General features: G+C 38.7%; 1 protein-coding gene across 1 annotated transcript in view; it reads left to right on the forward strand.

Annotated features, from left to right (window-relative positions):
* iqca1.L (IQ motif containing with AAA domain 1 L homeolog) overlaps positions 1–16,779 on the forward strand; it is an 89,546-nt gene extending 72,767 nt beyond the window's left edge. The window contains exons 9-19 of the mRNA XM_018236072.2: positions 4,324–4,399; positions 5,599–5,705; positions 5,910–6,002; positions 6,880–6,944; positions 7,213–7,295; positions 7,385–7,492; positions 9,684–9,883; positions 13,156–13,242; positions 14,836–15,013; positions 15,863–16,101; positions 16,563–16,779. Coding sequence (XP_018091561.1) covers positions 4,324–4,399; positions 5,599–5,705; positions 5,910–6,002; positions 6,880–6,944; positions 7,213–7,295; positions 7,385–7,492; positions 9,684–9,883; positions 13,156–13,242; positions 14,836–15,013; positions 15,863–16,101; positions 16,563–16,688 — 1,362 coding nt within the window. The 3' untranslated portion in view covers positions 16,689–16,779. The remainder of the gene's footprint in view (positions 1–4,323; positions 4,400–5,598; positions 5,706–5,909; positions 6,003–6,879; positions 6,945–7,212; positions 7,296–7,384; positions 7,493–9,683; positions 9,884–13,155; positions 13,243–14,835; positions 15,014–15,862; positions 16,102–16,562) is intronic.
* Positions 16,780–22,931: the final 6,152 nt, after the last annotated feature.

The following is a 22,931-nucleotide window of genomic DNA, read 5'->3' on the forward strand; positions in this document are numbered from 1 at the left end:
CAATGGCTGATGTTAATACCAACATAAAGACACATGTTTTGTTCATAGCCCGTTGTACACAGCATCTTGCTGGCTTGCTGCTACATTGTCCCGTTACATGCACCCTTCCAGTCCCTGCTGGTCAATTGCACTTAAGAAAATGAAATCAAACACCCGTGGGTTACAAGAGTGAGCAATGCTATTTGGTCTTTAACAGTATTCCACTATGTGGGCTGTACTGAAATCTTAGATAGTTATGGTATGATTTTAATCTTCTAATAGGCAGAGGCCTGCTTGATTGTTGTTTCTTTAAGAAAAATTGCCCTTTTTCCTTGTACTTTTCTGATTTTGAGGATAACCTTTGTAATTTAGCTCCAACTTGTAACAACAGGGAATACAGTACACTAGCCTATACTACATATATATTTTAAAACTCCAGACAGACCATAAAGGTCTTATAAAACAAACCTGAATCTGGAGATAGTGTTAGCTTGTGATCTAAACCCAACATTGTCAACGGGGAAGAGAATAAAAATCATAGTGGTGAGTCTAATGAAAGCTGTTTCTGATGACAAGGTGTGGTTAGGTGTTTCTCAAGCTATACAACTGGAAATTAAATATTAAAATATTAGACCACCATATTCTTGTTAAAGAACATTTATGGATGTTGATCTATCCCTTATAAACTATATCTAAGCAGGAGCTAATACCTTCCAGGATGTTTTCATGTAAGGGTGTGAGATCCAACATATACTAAAGCTGAAATGGAACAGAATATATGTTTGCCTCTTGTGCTCAATGACACAGACCAGCTACAGAGAGAACACTGGCTCATGGGAGGTGAGAGGAAATAGGCCAATACTGAATGGGTGGGCCCTGCAGGTCAGAGAGGAAAAATGTGGTTACAGTTTGATGTTAATCTCCAAAAGTATGCATTTAATCAACATGTAACTGTAGATCTCACACCACATGCCCCCCTCCAGGCCCCAGGATAAACAGAATATTGGCTCCATATATTTCCCTCAAAGGATGAGGATTATTAAGTATTATTATTAGGACTGTGTTTCCATTAACATTTCCCTACAAATTAAAATGGATTATCCAACACAGAACTGAGATTTAGCATGTACATGTTTTTAGCCTTCAGATGTCTGGTTATATACCTTGTTGCTGCCTTGTCTGGCTGCTTCATATCTCTTACCCTTAGGGCACTGCCTTCTTCTTCTTCTCTGGCTGCTGTCTTAGGAGGTCGGTCCTCTCTGGTTCTTCATATACAGTATTGCTTGTATCACTGGCACATTTAGGCTAATGGTGAACTATGTGTTTCCATGGTTGGTGGGAAAATGCTTGTCAACACCCACGCATTTTATCTGGCAAAATCCATGTGTTTGAACAATGATTGTCCATTCAGGTAAATGCAGGTTGCACAGGTAGTGAAAATGTAGAGAAAGCCTGGGGTATCATTAGCCTGCCTCACAAGAAAAAGTTGGAAAACAAAGTGCAACATATGTTTTCAACTGAACATTTGCTTTACTGCTGGAGGGAAAGCATTTTTGGGAGATTTGTAGCCGTGTTAGCACAGCTTTAAAGGAGAACTACACCTGAAAAATGAATATTATTTGAAATATACTAGACGTACTGAACCAGAATAAAGGTGCAGTATCTCTATAGTAGCAATTATTCAGGCCTTCAATGTTGTCACAGGAGTTTCCCATCTTGGATTTTGTGGCATGCCCATGCTCAGTGTGCTTTGAGCAGCTATTGAGATAGGAGTCACCAGAAATGATCAAGGTAACATTTCGTTTTCCAGTCATATAAGCTGATGCTATTGGGCTTATTAGTAAATTCTGATGTTAATTGTGCTGGTTTCTGAGCTGCCATGTACCAATTATCTCAAGTATTTACTAAACAGCCTTATATTGTGACATTTATATCATATATATTCAGTTTATTGTGAGTTGGTCCCTAAGCTCAGTAAGTGACAGCAGCATAGAGTATCTGCAGTGAATCAGCAGAAAATAAGATGGGGAGCTACCTTTGAAGGCACAGATCTTTACTACTAAAGGACTGTGATTGCCTTGGGCTGGTATAGAAACCCAAAACATATTCTGTAGCATTTCTACCTTACGTCTTTAGTTAAGCTTTAGTTCTCCTTAACTGCAGGTGACAAATCTTCCCATGTGCCATCACCTTGCCTCTATATACATAAAAGGTTTATGAATACATGGTCCTTATTTATAGGTGCATTATTAAGAAATGACTGAAAATGAAACAATTCCAAATATATAATAATGTTATCCGAACAATCTCTAAGCAGGCATGTTTAATTTTCACAAGTTCTATAAGTTCTAATTTGCAAATAATATTACTTTTTTGGATGTAGATAAGAAAGCAGTAAGAAACAATTGAGTAGTGTAGATTTATACTACCATGTCTTGTCGTAGTAACCTTGTTTCGATTTTTTATTTCTGTTTTTTGTTTAAATGACACTGTACATTTATTTAAATTTATTTTAAATTCTCTGTAGGAAGATGGGTTTTTTTTGCTGCTTTTCTATGTTTTTTAGATATAATCTTTGGCTTAATCTTTGAAAACCAAATAGAAAGAGATTTAAAATAAACACCTTATATATACATGTTCATCCTACACTATTAATTTTGATATCTGACATATTGTTGGATGCTTTTTCCTGTTCTTTTACAAGTATATTTGTGAAAATGTACAACTTGTGCATTTTTGGCAACATGATCCATATCTGAAGCCCACTGGCTTCCTGGTTATTCCCTAGAATCTTGCTCATATCTAACTTCTGTAGTTGCACTTGATCCATCTGCTTGTTTGGCACTCAAACCCTGCCTGAACCTCCCTAATACTTGTTGATATTTCCTTATCTGATCTTGCACTTCTTGTTAGCTTTCTGTAGAAGGGAAGCACCTATATACACATTTGCTCGACATGAGCAAACTTATTTCCTAATGTTGTGCCAATGTTGCACTCATGGAAAACTGTGTTTCATTGACTACCTCAAGGGTAAGTGTGTTATACCCTCCCTGCTCTAAACTGAAGACTTTTTGAGATGGGTCGAAATGAGTTGGGTGGTTAATTGCCCCTTTATACTTCACTCTAAAGCTCCCCATAGACGCAACGATTCTTCTTCCCGAACGACCGATTTTAGGGAAGCCCGACCAATTATCGTGTGGTTAGTGGTATTCGAACGATCGTACATCTTACGATTTTTCGGCCGACATCTGTCGGGAAATTGATCGGCCAGGTCAAAAAATCTTTGTCGGTCCCAGTGCAATCTCTCTATGTTTGCAGGGCCAAGCAGGCAGCTCCCCTTTGTTTTCCTGGTAAATTGGTCTTTTTAGTTGATGGTAAATTCGTACGATCGTACGATCGTTCTGAGAAGATCGTGGTCTCACGATCAGGATCTGATCTTTTAAAAATCTCAACATCTATGGCCAGCTTAAGCTGCGCTTCTTGCTTCTTTACTTTGCTTACTTTCTCCAGATCTTCATAATTAGCCTGTTCCATAGCCTTCCCAAACCTATCTTATATTATGCTTCTTTGGCTGAGGACATATTTGCCTTCTAGCCCCCAGCATTTTTGTATTCATATCTAACCACTTGTGTATTCCAGTGTTTGTTATGGCCATTTCCACTGTTTATGCCTTATTAGGATGCTAATTTAGCCTCTTAAAATGTTCTTGCATTGCTTTACTCATTAGTGTTCATAGCAATCATGGGTATGATTAGATATAAGCAAAGAGGGGTGTAATGCAGAGCATTCTTTGACTTTTTATGTTGAAGCCCCCTTTGGAGTCTGTTATTTATTCTGGAACCCCTCTACCATCACCATGACTATAACAAGGTTGATCTGACAGGCACCACTGTGAAGTTTCATAAGCGACTCAAGCACAAAAGTACAAAATTTGTACTTACTGATGTTCAGGCTGGGCCCTACTGGATCAACACTATAGTGATATATACAGTACATTAAACATTAATTTAAAAAATCCAAATCTGGAATCTTATGGAATTTTTTCTATTTTTTATTCACACTTGCCATAAGTAAATACTGAATGCACTTCAAACTGCAATTTGCTAGTAGCAGGGTAGACAACTAAAGGTTCTAGCAATACACTTGTGCAGTTATAACTGATGGTACAAAGAGTGCTTACTTATATTCTCATATGAGACATCTCATATGAGATTTGTCAGGTTATGGAAAAAGTGAAGTAATTTAACATTTTTGGCTGTTTTGCACTCCTACTGCAGCATCTAATAACAATATGATATTTTTAAAATATGAATATACCCTGTATTTTTGTCTATTAATTTTTAGGAGGAAGAAGAGGGATGGAAAATGAGCGCTAGTACTTTTCTTCCTGACATTACTTCAGCAAACCAGACATATCAAGGTAAATTATGAAAAGTCCAAAGATATTATTCCCTGAAAAGCAGTGAAATGAGCTGGTGGTTAAGAAATTAAATTTGCTTTAAAAGAATAAGAAATGAAGTAGAATAAATAATAAAATGCCAGTCTCCTCCTGGGCTGGACCAATAGCCCTCCTGCTTTGTCCAAGCCATCCATGTTCCTGTTCTGAGTTTCTGTCCTTTAAGTCAGTTCATGCCCTGCCCATGTTCTCCTCTGGTTTTAAATCTTGTGTTGCTGACCCAGAAATCTACAGTACATTTCAAGTTTAGTAGTAGTTATACAGCACATTGGCTACTCCAGTTTCACAAACCATTCTGACATAGTGAGAGAGAGAGATGGTAAGTTCCTGGGATATTAATGCAAAGCAGAGGAAGTTGACAGAGATGGAAATCTCTATTTGTACAAGTTGAAACTGGTTCTGGAGGAATAAGTTATTATCAATATGGTAATAGAAATGAAAATACATTAAGAAATAGTAGAATGTAAAATAGAAAGTTAGAGAAAAGACAAACATTTGTGGGGAGGCACTTACTGGAAATAGATATATAGAAATATATATACATTTTATTGAAATACATAAAAAGTTTAGTGTCAAAACTGTAACTTTAGTTGCCTTGAGTGGCAGGAGTTTGGAGAACTGCCACAAAATTGGGATACATCCAATATGGCTAACTCAGTTTAACCAAGGGTCTTAAAATGGTCGTAACTAGTAATAATCCTAACTTCAATGTAGTCTTAATAGTTGGTTGCCTGACCTTTTTAGCTCCTCAGTTATTAATTGAGTGGATTCTACTGTTGCATGTCGCATATAACTCTCTTTGCTGCTATAGTGACTAAAAAGTATATTTCAAAATGTATTGCCAAAGTGAAGTCCACAAATTGCTTAATTTTTCGAGTAGTGAAGTGATAGTTGTCCAGGCATACAGTATCAATGTACAACCGTCTACACTGTATATGTTTAATGACCCAGAATACAGGAACTGGCAATACTGACCTGGGTGGTTCCTAATGACCTCGTTTTCTTTCAAGCCTCACTAATAATAAAAAAATTTTGATTTTAATTTCTGTCTTTTGTCACCGATGCTTAAGATTGATGCAAAGTGTATTTATTTCCCCTTTTCCTCTCTTGTTCTGTCTTTCCCTAAATATATCAACATTTCTCCATTGTTTCTTCTCATACAGGTGTTTGGCAGAATCGGGAAGAAGCCTGGAACCTTCACCAATCCCATGATCCAGAGCTCATCAAAGAAGAAAAGAGGAAGGAAGTAGAAGAGGAAGTTAGAGTACAGGTGGACATCATCACTTTTGCTTCTGCTTTTTTCTTCTTAATATGTGTACTTTCATACATATTTATATAATATTTATATATGTGCCTGTGAGTGTCCTCATATTCAAGTACATAGGAGCCCATGCATATTTAGAATATACTTTGATCATTATCATATGTGTATGTATGTATATTTGTTGGGATAAATGAGAACTTCCTTCTACAGGTTGATGAGCTGATGAGACAGGAGCTGCTGAACCTCAAGCTGTCAGTGGACAGAGAGAAGAGCAAAAAGAAAAAAAGCAAGAAAGGGGGAAAGGTGTGTCCAAAGCATTGAGATTATTTTATTGCTTGTCAGGCAACTATTTGCTCAAAAATACTTTGTATTAGGCAAAATTTTTTCAAGTCAATGCATGCATTGTTTTGCTGCATATATTTTTAGTTGCCTCATAAACTGGAAAGGTTCTGAGATTGTCCCCATTTCTAGTGCATTGGGGCCAGAATTAACCTACGGGTGACCCACCACTGACCCAACTTTGTACATTTGATGGGCGAAGAGACTAAACTAGGAGAAGGTTTATTCAACAGTATCTAAGGGAGGTGGGATGTCATAAAAAACAATGCCACCTATTTTTTATTTTCATGTTAATATATGTTTTTGAAGCTAGAATGCTGTCAGTTTTGTCTGAACCCTTCAAAGCAGTTTAATGAGGAAAGAAAGCTTAAAATTCCATCCATCATGGTAGTACCAGTAGCTGCCTGTCACTGACAGGACTTCAAAACCCCCACAGCCCTTAAGCAATGTCTAACAGTTAAATGTATTTGTGTACTGTAACATTCACACCTCCTTAATAGCAAAACAAAGCAAATACGGACACAAATCCCACCCAATGCTGGCAAACATTTCTGTAGTGTTACAATAACAGCAGATCAGTGCTATACATGTGTGTGAATGGTGGTTATGACTGGCATCTGCTATATTCTATTGGAAGATAAATTATTTAAACCCTACTCTTGTTAACCATTCACTCACTAAGCTCATCATCTGCTTTTTAATCTATCTTCTATGATTTATTCACCGTATTTATTTAAAAGTTCTTCACAATTAAAGTCAGAGGGGCACACAAAAAAGTGTGCAATGTTTCTATGTTAGTACATACTTGACATGGCTAAAATCAAGATGTTTTTTGTTTTAGAAAAAGAAGAAAGGGAAAAAAAGTGGAAAAAGAAAGAAAAAGGAAAAAGATCTTACTCCCAACAGGTGAGCTAATTTTTACAGTGTAATGAATGCAGGGGATCCCAAACTGTAGGGTTGCCCCCAGCTTGGGCTTTGAGCAGTGATAGCAGGGGATTATACTAAATGAAATTTAATATATGTTTAGTTCATCTGTTATCAGCAAAATCTTGTGCTCAACTCCCATCAAACCTTAAGTCACATTGAGCATCAGTATAAAAATGAGGTTGCAGACGTTTGTTATTATTGAACATGGCTTACCAGTCAATCAGAAGCAAAACTATTTTATTTGCAGGACCATTGATTCTCTTTATGAAGAACTCGTCACAGAAGGTCTCCTTATCAAACCAAAGCCTGTGCAACTGTCAGATTATCTTGGTAAGGCGTAATACGAGCTGCCCCCATGTTTCACGAGTAACATCATTCTTATCTTCCTGATTAATATGATATATGTTTCTATCCCACAGGTGAATACAGCTATCTTGGCACCACTCTACGGCAAGCAGATATTGAGCCAATGCCATCACTAAGTGATGTGAAACAGCTGCTAGTCCTTTATGGGATTCTTCCACTTGGTGAGAGCAGAACTAGATAGGATATTTGTCATTGGTGCAGGGGACAATAGGATCCTAGGATGCCTCTTGAATCTCCTGTGGAGCATATTTTAATAATGTTCTAACAGCAGGCTGTCTGTATAATTAACTAATGAAACGGATTTAGCTGTGATTATGAGCAGATACATTGAAATGTGCCCTGTCTGTGAATTTGAAGTTCTGAGAACCATTGCTTTGGAATGTCACTTTTACCTACCTCCCGCTTTTGTTTATTTTAGTTGTTGATGTTGTGCTATATATACTGTCATTTCTGTACGGGGTGAAACCAAGAGTCCAACTCTGCTCAACCCTGAAGTAGCCCTATAAGGTGGAGCAGGCATTTGTCAAATGATCACTCTGTTGCACAGCAGCTATGCCACCACAACCACATACCATCTCTTAGGTATTTATAACCACAGACTGGACATTGTTAGCTTTTTTCAAGCAACCCAAATGTCTCTGAGCTTTGTGCCTGAGTTTCCTTTGATATAGGCAGAGCAGAGACATAGTATTACTTCATACCAGGCTCATGTTTAGCAAAAAGTTATCTCCTCATCCATGTGTTTCTCAGAAGCTACATGAGAAATAACTCTAGGGATTCACACGTCAGACTGTTATCTGAGTAAATATTTGAGCGGCTGCAGGATTCTTCTACATTTGAATTGTCTGATAATGGAATTGCATCTTTAAGAGAAACCATACCCCAGTTCTCTATAAAAATACAACACATAAAAACTTAAAACAGCCCATATGTAAAAGACTACTTCATATAAATAAACCATGCTCTTAAAAATATACTTTTGCAGTAATATCTGCCATTTGATCATTTTGAATAGAGAATTGCCATTTTAAGTAATAAGGGCTGCTTCTTGGATTTCACATCAGCCAATGAATGGACAGAGCTCTGTTTTTTATTTCCCCTTTTTTATTAGTACAGTTAAAGCTGCATTATTTTTTATCAGGTGATCTCTGAGGGTGCACACTAGTGATGTGCAGGTTGACTACTGGGTCAGATAGGTTTGAGTTCAAATTTGGGAAACCTTTGCAGGTTTGGGTTGGGTGGAGGCCAGACTGAGTTACTACACTTCTTCACTGCACCCAAAGATCCACTGTCTTGTAACCAGAGGTGTGTGGACAAGTAGCATATGGAGCAGGAAGAAATGGCTGGGTGCAGGTCCTACAATGGCAACATTTTGCAGGTTAGGGTCAAGTACAGGTTAAGGTTTTACAGGTAAAGGATGGGTGAGGGTTGAGTTTTTCCTCAAGCACAGGGTCCATCAAAATGACCAGTTTTTATATACATTATCATTTATTAAATATTATGTTTAGTCTTTGTCTGTGTATATGGAAGCTGGGCTATTATGGTCTGTTTTCATTGGAATTGCAACAATTTCTTTTAATATGTTGGTTCTTTGTTGATATACTTCCTCTCAGTATATATTACTCTCTGTGGGATTTAAATCATTTGCTCAGTGTCTTCCGTCCCGGCCTGGTATAACACATGAGGGGGTGGCTGTGTAGGGCAGGTCAGGTCTAGGCTGGATATTATCTTTTATCAGGGAGCAGGTCTTGGTCCTGTTTCTCAGGGTGTTTGACAGCTGTGAGAGAAGGGAACAGAACAGGATAATGAGAGGCAGATGTGAGTCTCTGATGTCAGCCAGTGCAGCTAATAAACACACGAGATGTGAAGTGTGTCAGCACTTTATCATATCACATTCTAAGGCTGATGTGCCGTCTTGTCCACTGAAGTTCAAACAGTAAAATTAATGATTATTAGTGGTAATGAGGCAAAGGTAAATGAGTTGTGAAGTGATGCTATTTAATTTATCCTGGTAAAACAACTACTTGAGAGACATGAATGAAAAAAATGTGTTTCCACAACAGAGAGAGACCCTCAGTGTTATTAGGGCCCACAAATGCTGATCAAGGTGGACCTGGCATACTTGTACATACTGTTTACCTTGATGTCATTTTGCATGGTTTCTTAAGTTAAATGCAAAAGAAAGTCACCTAAATTGTTAAAAATGTTCTCCACTGGAGGAAGGGACATACATCTCAACCATAGACCGTATCTTCTCAGTGACAATTATGTCACACCATATCAATGATCCACCATAGGATTAAGTATGGCTTATGGTATTGTTCACCCTACTTGTTGCCTGTTGTTGCCCAGGCTGTGAGTCAGTACATGAGAAGGCTCCTTCAATGAAGACATTGCTCCTGGCAGGACCATCTGGTGTGGGAAAGAAGATGCTTGTGAATGCCATCTGCAACGAGACTGGAGCCAATCTGTTTAACCTGTCACCTGCAAACATTGCAGGCAAGTACCCAGGCAAGAGTGGCCTGCAAATGATGCTGCACATGGTGCTAAAGGTATGCCTGGCAGGATGAGTATAACATTGCTATAAAATATGGGTGGGATTTTGGTATCATTTTTTTAATTGGAGCCCCATTTTACATGTTGCAAACACCTACCACCCAGGGGGCTCAGGTGACCATTGGGCTAAAAGTTGGGGGTCCTGCTAATTTAGCACTGCAAAATATGCTGGCGCTATATAAATAAATGTTAATAATAATGTTAATAGTTGCATGAGCCCCCATTATTATTGGTGACAGCTGTTCCAAAAATTGCGCATCCTTGAAATGATGAAACTATAGTACATTTCATCAGATTGTCCCATAAAGTGACACTGCAAGGTTAAATCTCCCAATCTCTCCCCTAGAAAGACTGTAGGGGTCATTTATGAAGACCCTGGATTGAGGGTGGCAAAACTGAGCCAAAAGTCGTTCAAAATAGCAATTGCATCCCATGTATTGCACCCAGTCAGCATCTTGCACTAGATTAAAAAATGAATGACATGCAAGTTATGGGAAGGAGAGGATATCCTTATTTTGGGATGTTTCCCTTTAACTCCTTTAGCAGATGCAAGCATGGTATATTTTTCTAATAAAGGGGAAGCCTAAATCTATAGATAGACTGGTGTTTTCACATACAGTTGTTCAGCCTTCAATACTAAGAGTAGTTTTGACAGTCAAGTTATTAATATAGACCGAGTTATTTAACCAACATTGCCAGTATAACACATTTATTAATGTTCCATTTCATACTGGCAAGCAGCGAGATAATTAAGGCCTACCAGATTGTCTGTTCTTAGAGAGACATTCTGGATTGGACTGTTATTGGTTAATTATTCTAGGGTTTGAGCAGTACAAGGCAGGTTATTAATCAAGAAGGATAAGGAAGGAAACTGGCCAGTTTATTAAGGTGAACAAAGTTTGCTAACACAAAGAGGCATAATTATGCTGGGAAGATGAGATAGGGAGGAGACATGCTGGCACCACATAGTGCTTGAATTAAAGAGTTCTAAGTGTGGGGAAAAGATATTTATACAGTGCAAAGCTTTACAAACTGTGATATTATGGAATAATTAATTAACTAAACAGAGTACAAAGCAGCTGTGTTTTCCATAATCAGCAAACTCCTTTCCTGATTTATTATCTGTCAAAGAGGAACGTGAATTAATGGGACCCACACGCAGGAAGAGGGGCATAACTGAAGACCCATGGGCCCTGGTGTGGGGCCCCCTCCTCATCATCCCCAGACATCTATTTCTCATTGATCACATGCTTCTTAATTGCAATCCCTACATCCACCCATGTCCTTCAGCTACTGAAGGATACTAGGATAACCAATCTAATTATTTGCATGCACTGGGCCACAAAAGGTCCTAAGCAACCTAGAGTGTTCTGGCTCGGAAAAAAAGCTGCTCAAATGATTGAAATGCCAATAATGAAATCTGCTGTGTGGCTTTATTGCCCATGGACATGTCATTATCATGGAGACTAAATTTGCCCCTACACTGGAGGGATGATTAAGCAACTGGGAGAATATTCTCACATATGCATGCTGGTTGTAAATCAGATTAATACTTACCTCTTAACTCCACATCTATTAATGGCAATTTGATCGCTGCTGCTACTGAATGCTAGCAGTCAATCACTGTTGGTCATTCCTTGCAATGGGACTACTGACTGCAGTGGAAAGCTGTAGCAGCCTTTAAACCATGACTGTTTCTCTGTTGTTATTCAGACTTAACTGCTGTGTCCCCCTTATCAAAGTTATAGAGATCTTAACAGAAGGCTCAGTAAAGGTCTATGATTGTAGGTAGACCTCTAGTGGTCTTGAAAGTGAATTGCATTCATTAAACTCATAAAATAGACATCTGCTTTTTTCAAAAATGTTACTTGGCCCAGAATCACAGATAATATGAGCTTTTCTAAAAGGTGCACTTACATTTAGTTTTGAATCAAGACCATATACACAGATGGTTTTAATATTTGGTACAAACATTAGCATTCTCTGACTGCTATTAGATTAAATAGAAAGCCTAGATTAGGTAATACATATTGCTTAGCTAATGCATAGCTTTTGCATTATATAATGAACTATGTTGTTAGATGATATAAAGCATGCTGCTGAAGTGGATTTGTACTCAATTATATTACCTGAGAACATTAGTGATCTATAAAAAGAAATACCTACCTCTCTGCTACAGAAAAGACCACCAATACAGAAATCTACGAGACCACTCCATTGCAGCCTGGCACACTATACTGGCTGAACGTGTGCCAGACCTTTGTAGACTTAAACAGAAGCCATGGATAAAACTAACATCATATTAAAAATAAAACATGATTGCAAAGGTTTTCTCCTGTATGTCATTTTTCCATTAAAATACTGTTAGAGCTGTGCACAAGAAATGTAATAATATAAACATTTTCAGTTCCACTGTCTAAACTTACTATGGATGTTACATGCACATACAAAGCTACTTGTGAGCTATTTCCTTGCCACTGAAATTCCCTCATTTTCTTGCAATGTTTGTGCGGCACAAGCCAAGAGAAGAAAAGTTGGCACAGGTATTGGCCCACTCCTTTATGGGTGTCGCTTGCCTCATTGTATTTTACAGCTGGATGTGTGATTTGAAAATCTTGTCCTTAATTAGCAACCCTGTGCATATTTCACACTTGTATTCTGCTGATTCTAAGTTCCCTTTCATTGAGGTTCATTGTCACTCTGCCAAAATGGATTTTTGTGGATCACTAATCATTAATGACACAGGGAATTGCCATGGGTTTGGCACACTGTTGCAATCAAGCTCTGCTGAGTAAATGGAAGTGATCCGAGGAAAATTACAGAAAGCAAATATTTGATGTGAGCTTAAAAATGGCTGTGAATTTGTCAATGTAATTATTAACCTATGTAACTACTGAGCTGTAAAGAGAATTTTAAATGATCTCCTGCAGTAAAACTGAGCAACACTGCCCATTCACAGACAAACATGTTGGCCAAATTGGCAGCCTATTGGACTTTTGTATGAGCCCAAAATCAGCCACTCTCCAACTGATATCTAATCTGGGTGTGTTCATATAGAAATTGAGGCTTGTATATATACAGATCAGGAAAGCTAGCTGCTATCAGTCGAGCATTGCTTTAGGTCCATTCATATTATCCATATGATCCTGGTCTGCACTGCACATACCCCTTATATGAACAGACTGGACAAAGATCACATTGATTAAGTGACATGGCCATAGATCACTTTTTTGTTTGCTTAGCTTTATCTTTCCTTTGTTCATGACAGGTTGCGCGCCAGCTACAGCCATCAGTTATTTGGATAGACGATGCAGAGAAAACCTTTTACAAGAAGGTGCCAAAGACAGAGAAGCAGGTAACCTGTGATCCTGAGTTCCAAAACAAAATCAGTAAATTTGCTGTTACTAAACATACAGTTATTACTGTTCAACTTTGACCCCTTGTTATTATCCTTCAATTAGGGTTGCTACCAAAGCTTTAACTAAAGATAGGCAGAAGAGGCATGAGCCTAGGGGCACAATGGGGGTTTGAGGGTGCTAGCCACATGTCTCTGGAGAAAAGTTTTCTTGTGTGATGTTGCTTTAATATAATAGAGTTGCTGAACTACATCTCCTAGAACACTTTACCCATTGATAATCTGTTGTTTATGATAGGCTTTGTAGTCCAGTTAAATCTGAGTAAAGTTAGGTTGAACAGTATTGTTTACATCCCATTTAAAAGGTAACTATCACGAAAATGAAAATGTTATATAATCTTCAGCACACTGAAATACGAAGATTTCTAAATATAATCAATTAAAAATTCTGTACAATTTCTGAAATAATAAAGTTTATCTTCACTATCTCTCTTAGCATCTGTTTCTCTTCATTCTCTCTTCATGCAGCAGTTGGGTGTCAGATAATCATTGACCGTTAGATCCAGTATATCTTATAGTGGGGCTTCCTTTTGCCTAGAAGATGTATTAGAGCACACTATATTAAAATCACCAGACAGTGTGTCTCTCTACATGCAGAATTTGTGTAAAAGACAGTTATTTTGTTAGATTTTGTTTGTCCTGGAATCAGTTATTTGAGCTCTAGTTCATCTGCTAGCAAAGGAAGCCCCCTATAAGATATATTGGATGTAACTGTCAATGAATATCTGACACCCAACTGCTGTAAAATGACAGAATGAAGAGAAACAGATGCTGAGAGAAGAATAGTGAAGATAAACTTGATTATTTCATAAATGATGCAGAATATATAATTGATTGTATTTAGAAAAAATCTTATTTCAGTATGATGAAGCTTATATTTTCATTTTCCCAATTGTTCCCATTTAAGAACCCTATATAACAGGTTTGACTATGAAGAGAGCTGTAGGCCAGCAACATTTAGGTCAGTCATGAATAAGCAATACTGTTAACAAAATAACCTGTTTGCACTAATATGCTGCTCTTATAAATTGAACTCCAGGAAGCAGCGGTTTATGGAGTCTGAATAATTTTACAATGAACAGTGCTAAATAAAATAAAGATAATAATTAGCAATTCACTGTTGAAAAACTGCTAGTGCATCAGCTTTTGGGGAGCAGCAGTCTTCACTAGGGTTAATGCAAGACCAGTGGTTCTGCTTGAATGATTCACTGCCCTCTGGTGTTGGTTAATTGGAAATGACTCATTAGCAAACACAATGGAGAATAGAAAACTGGGTTAGGAGAAATTCTAAAGAAAGTACATTTTTACATAGGATTTGCACATTGTTTATCATGGGCTAAAGCATGCTGGAAGATGTATTCCACTAACATATGTGATTGATTCTTAAAGCAACACTGCTATGGTGTGATAAAGCTGCTGTCTCAAGGCTGAGACTCAAGACCAAGCTTACTGTTGTCACTACTACCCTTAACCTGTTTTCATTTGTCCCATCTTCCATTGCTCTCCCTCTTCTACCCTATTACTGTTTCTTAGTTGGATCCAAAACGACTAAAGAAAGACCTTCCCAAACTCCTAAAATCGCTAAAGTCAGAAGATCGCATCCTTGTCGTGGGGACTAGTCAAAGGCCATTCGAAGCTGACATCAAATCTTTCTGTAAAGTTTATAAAAAGATTATCCTGATCCCTAGGCCAGACTATGCGTCAAGGCTAGGTAAGCCCCAAAGCTATGGAAATTTATACTGGCTGGTTCCCTTCAATACCCTGATAGCGGAATTGGCAATGCATTATAATCCCATATCCCCATGGGGCACATGTATAAACACATAAACACAGTGAATCAGCTCATAGCCTTGAACAATCTACTAAACTACAGGTTAGAAGCTGAAAGCAATTACATGATTGGTTACTGAATCAGTACAACATTATCTAGTTTTTGTAAATGAGCCCCTAGCAGCACACATATCTCTCACCAGCATTAGCCTGTTTTATTGTATAAGACCATAAAACATACAATGCCAAGGTTTATAAATTACAGTTATTTGTAAATGTGAATCTTTTGGTTATAATGTGTGCTATTATTTTCAAAACATTCAGGTCTGACGTGGAAGTGTATTTTATATATATGGAAATTGATAGGTGCTCCATTTATGTGAAACCGTATGTACTCTCGTGCAAACAGACTCCAAGCTTGATCGAACGATTTTACTTCGACCGCAGGATGGTACAATTTTGAAGTATTTTTAACTTCGAAATTCGACCCTTGATAAATCTGCCCCTTAATGTCTATCAAGATAGATTTACTAGAAATAGTATGACATTTATGGCTTACTTAGTGATCAGCTTAGTGCTATGTAACATTAGTGTTCATCTCAAACTCCATTGCATGTTAGGTAATGTTTGGAGTTGTGATTTAGGAATAACCAACAGAGGTTGCAGGTTCCAGCGCCTGAGCCAAAGAACCCGTTTGGATGCATCAACCCAGAACCAATATTAAAGCAATGTAATGTAATCTTCTATCACTCACAGCCTATGAACTAACTGCCTCTGTGTTTCTCCTCAGTTCTATGGAAGCAGCTGATCACCGTGCGAGCTGACAGTGCCAGTGCCTCAGTGAATATTAGTGCTCTGGCTAAGATCACTGATGGCTTCACCCCTGCTCACATTGTGCAGGCTGTGGAGAATGTGCTGAATGATAGAAGAGTTGGGCAGCTTTCCCGCAAGCCACTGACTGCTGCTGAGTTCCTGAATTCACTCTGCCGTCAGGAGCCAGTATATAAGGAGGAAGAAGAGGCATTCAAGGTGGGTATTTTGTGCCTTATCCATTAGGATGAGTATTTAGGGAAGAGGAAAGTAGAAACAAAGTTCAGAGTTGCTGCGGGGAGCATAGTAACATAGTAGGCTTGAGGCTGTACACAGTAGATTATAGCAGTGAGCCAAGAGTAAAGAGGGCCAAAGAGCCAAAGCAGGTCTTTAGTGTCTTAGGAAGATTGGGTAGCTTGTATGCATGCTTAGTAATGAACAGGTAGTTACTAGAGAGAGCCAACAGGTATAAGGAACTCTGAAACAGCAGTGCACAAAAAATAAAACTAATATTTTACAAAATGTGTTTTGACAAAAAATTTCAGGTGACTTGCTAGGCAAGGAAATGAATATCAGTTTTATTTTGCCATCAGCTTTTGTTAACACACAATATTTAAAGGAACCACATGAAACAACTCTTTCTAACAGAAGTGATGTATTTGTCCCTGTTTGGGCTACAGGGTTGGTATGCCAAAACACCTCTGGGAAGGAAGAGAAGCAAAGCAAAGTCCAGTGGAGAGGAAGATACGGGGAAAGACAAAGGCAAAGGAAAAAAGAAAGGAGCTAAGAAAGGAAAAAAGAAATAGACTGCTCAACTGTCAGTATTTTACAGCTACAGCTCTCTCACAATTCAACAACAAGATTAACATAATTTACAATAAAAGATCACAACGAAAATATGGAGCCTTCATGTGTTCTGTGGGAGTCACAGGCTTTATTTATAAATGTAACTTTAATATTTAATGACAGGCCTCAGTCACAGACCCCAGACCCTTTGTGCACTGAGTACCCCACAATTCAGGGTTTGGACATCACCTGAAAGAATATAATGTGCATCAATATTAGGGATGCACCGAATCCACTATTTCGGATTCGGCCGAATCCCTGAATCCTTGGGGAAAGATTCGGCAGAATCCCGAACCGAATCCGAATCCTAATTTGCATATGTAAATTAGGGTCAGGAAAGGGAAAAAGTGGAAAAAATTCCTTTTTTGTGATGAAAAGGCACATGATTTGTCTACCCACCCCTAATTTACATATGCAAATTAGGATTCAGATATTCGGCCAGGCACAAGGCCGAATCCTGGCCAAATCCCAAACCGAATCCTTGATTCTGTGCATCCCTAATCAATATTGTTACATATACGAGCACAGATTGCAGCAGATGCTACTTAGCGGGTACCTACTGTTCAATTTTTGGGGGGAAATAATGCATTGTAAAAGGGCCAACTGACTTTTAACTTCCCCTGGGGACACATTTATGAAGTTCTGCACATCACGTTGCTATGTTACTGGCCCATGAAAGTCTTTGAAATCTTGTTTGATGCCCAGTGATGGTAGCCCATTATATATTTTAGTGACTAGTGAGGTCAATTCTCTGTGCTGGTGAGGCATCAGATGTTCCTTCTACTGTATATCCAGCCTGGAGCCTGCTATGAAGAAACCACAGCTACAGTATGTGTTGTAGTTATTGCTGGAGGTTCAAAGATGGATTGCCTTCAAAACTGACTTTATTAATCCTGCATATCCCTTCATATAATCAGATTAGCTATTCCTGTGGCCTCTGGACAGCTCTTAGCCTTTTCACTAGTAACATTTATATCAGACTCGTCATATACAGGGTCGTCAAGTGCAGTTCTTGAAGTCATCCTTTAACAGTATAAATGTGTGCTTGGTCCTTGCTAAATTTCCCATGCTGAAGATGTATGCTTTAGTCCCAGCAAATGATGTTTTCTCTAGGGCTTGCATTTATATCTTCTCAATTTAAGGGGCACCTGATAAATTTATATATTTGAAATATACATCTTCACAATGTGTGTTTGTATGTGTACACACAGATACGTATGTAAAATGTACAATGTGATACGCGCACAAACCAGCAGGGAAAATACCTGTCTACCTTTCATCAAGGCTATAATGGTCCTTAATAAATTATTTGTATTTTGTAGCTGCTTAATTAATAGTGTTCATTTATCTTGCACCACTGGAGAGCAGCTAGTACATCATGGGAACAAGATGCAGTGACAGAGCTCAGAGGAGTCCATACGGATCCCTGATGGAACAAGGCGTAATCACATAATCCTTTGCCATGCATTAGACTATTCACAATTTAAATGCAAGCTGCCATGTCCTGTATGGCTAGCAGTTAAATGAGTGGAAGCACACATCATATAAATATAAAAAACTAAGTTCACTATTTTGCTTTACAAAGTCAGATTTTGACTCCTAAATCCATGATATCAAATGGAGCTCATGGTCAATGTAGGAAGACATGCTAATAAAGGTATATTAATTAGCATAATTCTTATATATTTTTGTTAAAGGTCATATTTGTGAGAATATTTCCTATTTTAATCAACTTATTATAGAGATTGCGTGCTGGAGTAGGAAGAGCTGTACAAGTCTGAAGGGTTAAAGGACCTGATCACCTAATCCGCAATGATTAGTGTTCCTGCAAGAACGACGTGGTGTTTTAGTGTTAATGTATAATGATAGATTAATAGGAGGTGGAGAACAGTGCAGTTATTGCTAAGTGCTTGGGGCACTGATGAAGTACAGTACAGCTGTGCTTGACAGAACTGTGTGTGGTCAGGACTGGAGAAGTTTTGGGATTACAGGGCAAAATGGAGGTGCCGACAAAAAAAATTCTGTACTGAGATGAGCGATTTGGAGTGCGGTGATTACAGGGTGCTGCCCCTTCCTCCATTCTGCCCTTGGCACAGGAAAACTGACACAGTGATGAATGGGTACAGATGTGTCCTCATTGTTCAAAGTCCCTTTCTCTATAGTTTGGCAAGATACAGGAGGATCTTCTCCTCCCTCTCTGTCAACCTCAGTAATGAGAGGGGTGGGAGATGATGCAGGTCCTAGAGATAGAACACAGGATTCACATTATTAAAGATGGGGCCACAGGACAATGTTTTTCACATGAATACTATTGAGAAAAAACCCTGTGAAGGCACTTGTAGATAATAACATTTAAGGTGTTGCAAGCAATGCCAGTCAGCAGCAGCAAGGTTTCGCCTTGTATTGAGAATAATTCTTCCCCTTTACAAAGCACTGGTAAGGTCCCATCAAGAGTATACAGTGCAGTTTTGGTTTTGAGTCATTGGAAAGGATTTTATTTAAGTCCAGTGAAGAGAAACTGAGCTGATATAGAGTATGGAAGGTCTTAGTTATAAAAGAAGGCTGGCCCAGATTAAATTGTTTACAGTAGAGAAGAGGCACTTAAGGGGAGACACAAGAACTATGTATAAATAAATAAGGTGACGCTACAATAAATTCTCTGATGTTTTATTCACCAGTAGGCTCATGCAGCAGACATAAGGGAATCCACTGAGATTAGAAGAAAGGAGGTTCCATCTTAAAATGCAGAGAGGTGAGAGTTGTGATTTCTGCCCCTAAAGCTGGCCATAGATGTAAAGATTTTTAAAAGATCTTTTCGTTATCATTAGACCAAGCTTATCTTGAAACGATCGTTTAAATGTATGATTTGTCCATCAATAGGGATGTAGCGAACGGCGGAAAAAATGTTCGCCAACATATTCGCAAACTTGCGTCAAAAATGCGAACGGTTCGCGAACGTCGCGAACCCCATAGACTTCAATGGGAAGGCGAATTTTAAAAGCTAGAAAAGACATTTCTGGCCAGAAAAATGATTTTAAAGTTGTTTAAAGGGTGCAACGACCTGGACAGTGGCATGCCAGAGGGGGATCAAGGGCAAAAATGTATCTGAAAAATACATTGTTGACACAGCGCTGCGTTTTGTGCTGTAAAGGGCAGAAATCACACTATGTCACTCAGGTGATGTTTCTGGACACGGAATGTGAAAAAGCTCACACAGCTAGGTGGCACTTGGTTAAAGACTGGGCAAACAATGCCTGCAAGGGCAACGTACGCAGACGCGAACAGTCGAAACAGTAATAAAATACTATTTATATTATTGTCATTATTGTTATTATTGTTTATATATTTGTTTCTTGACATTGATAGATTCAGAGCACTAAGGACCTCCCCTAACTTCCCTGTACTGTGTTTAATCTGAAGGTATTGGATTTGTTTATCTAGTGTTTTAGATTTTGTCCTAGGAATAAGCATTTTGATTTGATCTGACCTTCAACTTGTTGCCATGTGTTACAGTAATGGGGACGCCCATGTCACCTGCTTCTAGAACCAGTCATAGCTCTGAGATTAATCACATCCCCTGGCATAGCTTGAATTCAGCCAGCGCATACTTGTTCTACTGACCACTTGTCTGTGACATTTCTGTGAAGTGGCAGGTAAACTCACTCTGAATCTTATATACAGTAATACATACCATAATATGTTTTATAACGGAACAACTCATAAGTCCCATAGAACCAAGCCTGCATTTTCTCTTTAGGAATGTAAACTAAGCCTGAAGATAATAATGTAACGTAATAATGTGTATTTTTATTTTAGTTCCAGTACAAGTACACTCATATATTATACTACACACAATCCTTTCCCCTTTTATATTTCTTACCGATTATTTACCCAAATACGTTGAATGAATTCCAACGCCCCACATTTCTTTGACAGTGAGTTATTTGGTGTGCATTCTAATGGGTTCATTTGTGTATTATAAAGAAGAAGAAAGGTGCCAGGAGAGCAGAGGAGGGAGTTAGATGGGCAGAATATGGCTGCTTTGACAGCAAGGAAGAGAACTAAGATATAAGAAAAGGGAGGCAAGAGAGAAGTAGATAAAAAGTTAGGGGGGGATAGGAAATCAAACGAGGGACCTGCCTGAGGTTGTAAAAGAGATGGAAGAGAAGGAAAGTTTTAGTGAACAGGTTTGGGTTTCTCTATTATTACACAAAAAAAGTGAATGAGGAAGATTGGGGTCCAGGTCAGGCCAGGAGACAAGGCAGATAGGATATCATCTACCTGGGTAGTACAACTCTATGGCAGAGGCCTGAGCTGCTTGTGTTTGCTTTCATTGCTACAGGCAGTTTAGTGCACCTTGGTAATTAATATGGGTGTCTTGGCTGACTTTTCATGCACTCAAATCTTATCTCAGCATTGCTCTGCATGATAGTGGAACTGTTAAGCCTAAGGACCAGATGATATGGATTCTCCACCCATGCTCCACTTCACTTGTGCAAAATCTTGCATTTTAGCACCGAAATCCACCGTGTATGTTCGAGCTGGAGCTTCCAGACATGAACACTGAGGAGGATTCTTCTGCGGATTTCAGCAGGCTGATTTCTGTTCCGTCTGGCCCTAGCCTTAATACAGTGTGGGTTTTTATAACTGCCATTTATACAGCCATAACAACACATTGAAAGGAGCTGAATTAGTATTTTGAATTATTGTTCAGAATATTTGTTTATATTATCTCTGATAAATATACATTTACCAAAAAAAGACAGGATTAATGTAAAATGTTTATAAACAGAGCTTTGTGATGTCACTTGGGTATTAGCACTCGCCTGGGGTAATGAAAGAATTCGATCTTAACATCTACAGTTAGTATGGGTATTGGTTTATATTTGTGAGTATATCGATAGGTCTTTATATGTGTGTATATACTGTATATGACATGCACAATGAGATGAAGCAAACGTCAGGTGCCTCATCATGTAGCTCCATTCATCAAAATAATTATGGCAACTTTTTTCAATAAAATAAATGCCAAGACATAATGAGCCATGGGGTACTGGGTGGGCTCTGCAGTGTCAGGAATAATGTATTGTTTTAGCAACTGGTCTGGAAAATACTGGACATAAAGAGGAATACTCTGCAGAAGAAATACAAACCCCATAAAACAGCAGCTCCTCTTTCTGTTTTTTGGCGGCGGGACTTTGATAAGCACACAATTAATTCTGGGTATTAAGACCTCGCTGCTCTTCCCTCAGCAAACATTTTCCCTGGCTCTTATTAATATCACGGGTTGGGCTGCAGCCTCTGCTTGTTTTCTGACATGAGGTCACTGTTTCCAGCTACTGATTACAAATATCTTTTGATTCCTAGTAATGCGTTAACACCCAGTAACCCCCCGTCCCCCCCGTCCCAGCTATGTGAGCACTCACACCACCTCTCTTTGCTCTTCCATTCCAGAAACTCTCCAACTCTCCCAGAAACATATTATTATAAAGAGAAAATATAAGAAGGGCAGAAGGGGTAAATAGTAATACTTAGCTGGGCCTCTGTACATATCAATCCTTATGCTCCTAGATACCTCATTTGCTCCTCCATTGCAGAACCCATTGAATTGTGACCATTATATTTGCCTAGAATTTAATTCCTTTATACTTGTGGAAAATCCATTTTGATCTCTTCAGTTCAACTGTTACATAGTTTAGTATACTTTTATTCCAACAAACACATTTTGAGGGGATATTACCATGTGTGCAGAGATACTGGTGCCCAAGGCAAGTGCCTCATCTACCCCCTCCCTCCTGTTCTGCCATCACAGTCCCCTCTGTCTCCTGCTCCCACTCCTGCTCGCCCTTTCAGGAACTAGGACAGACTTTTATTTTATTTTAATTGTACCCTAGGCAGCTGCCTACTTTGCCTACCCCTAGTTCCAGCCTTTCACGTGTGTTCCTGCAACTACAATTGTTACTTGACATTTGCCAGTAATACTTCTGCTTATTTTGTAATATTTCTGTGACCAACCCTGGGGAAAGTCATGGAGAAACAACACAACAAAAAACCCATTGTGCTTTCATTAAAAGCTAATTATGTTTAGGGCTGTCGTCAGAAATCATGGGGCCCCAAAATACTAGACTGGCACAGCCCTCCCTCCTATGAGGTCTATGTTATTAGCCCATTGAATACACCGAGACTCCAATGGATTGGGCCCA

Source organism: Xenopus laevis, chromosome 9_10L (genome assembly GCF_017654675.1).
Source record: "Xenopus laevis strain J_2021 chromosome 9_10L, Xenopus_laevis_v10.1, whole genome shotgun sequence".
NCBI classification, from domain to species: Eukaryota; Metazoa; Chordata; class Amphibia; order Anura; family Pipidae; genus Xenopus; species Xenopus laevis.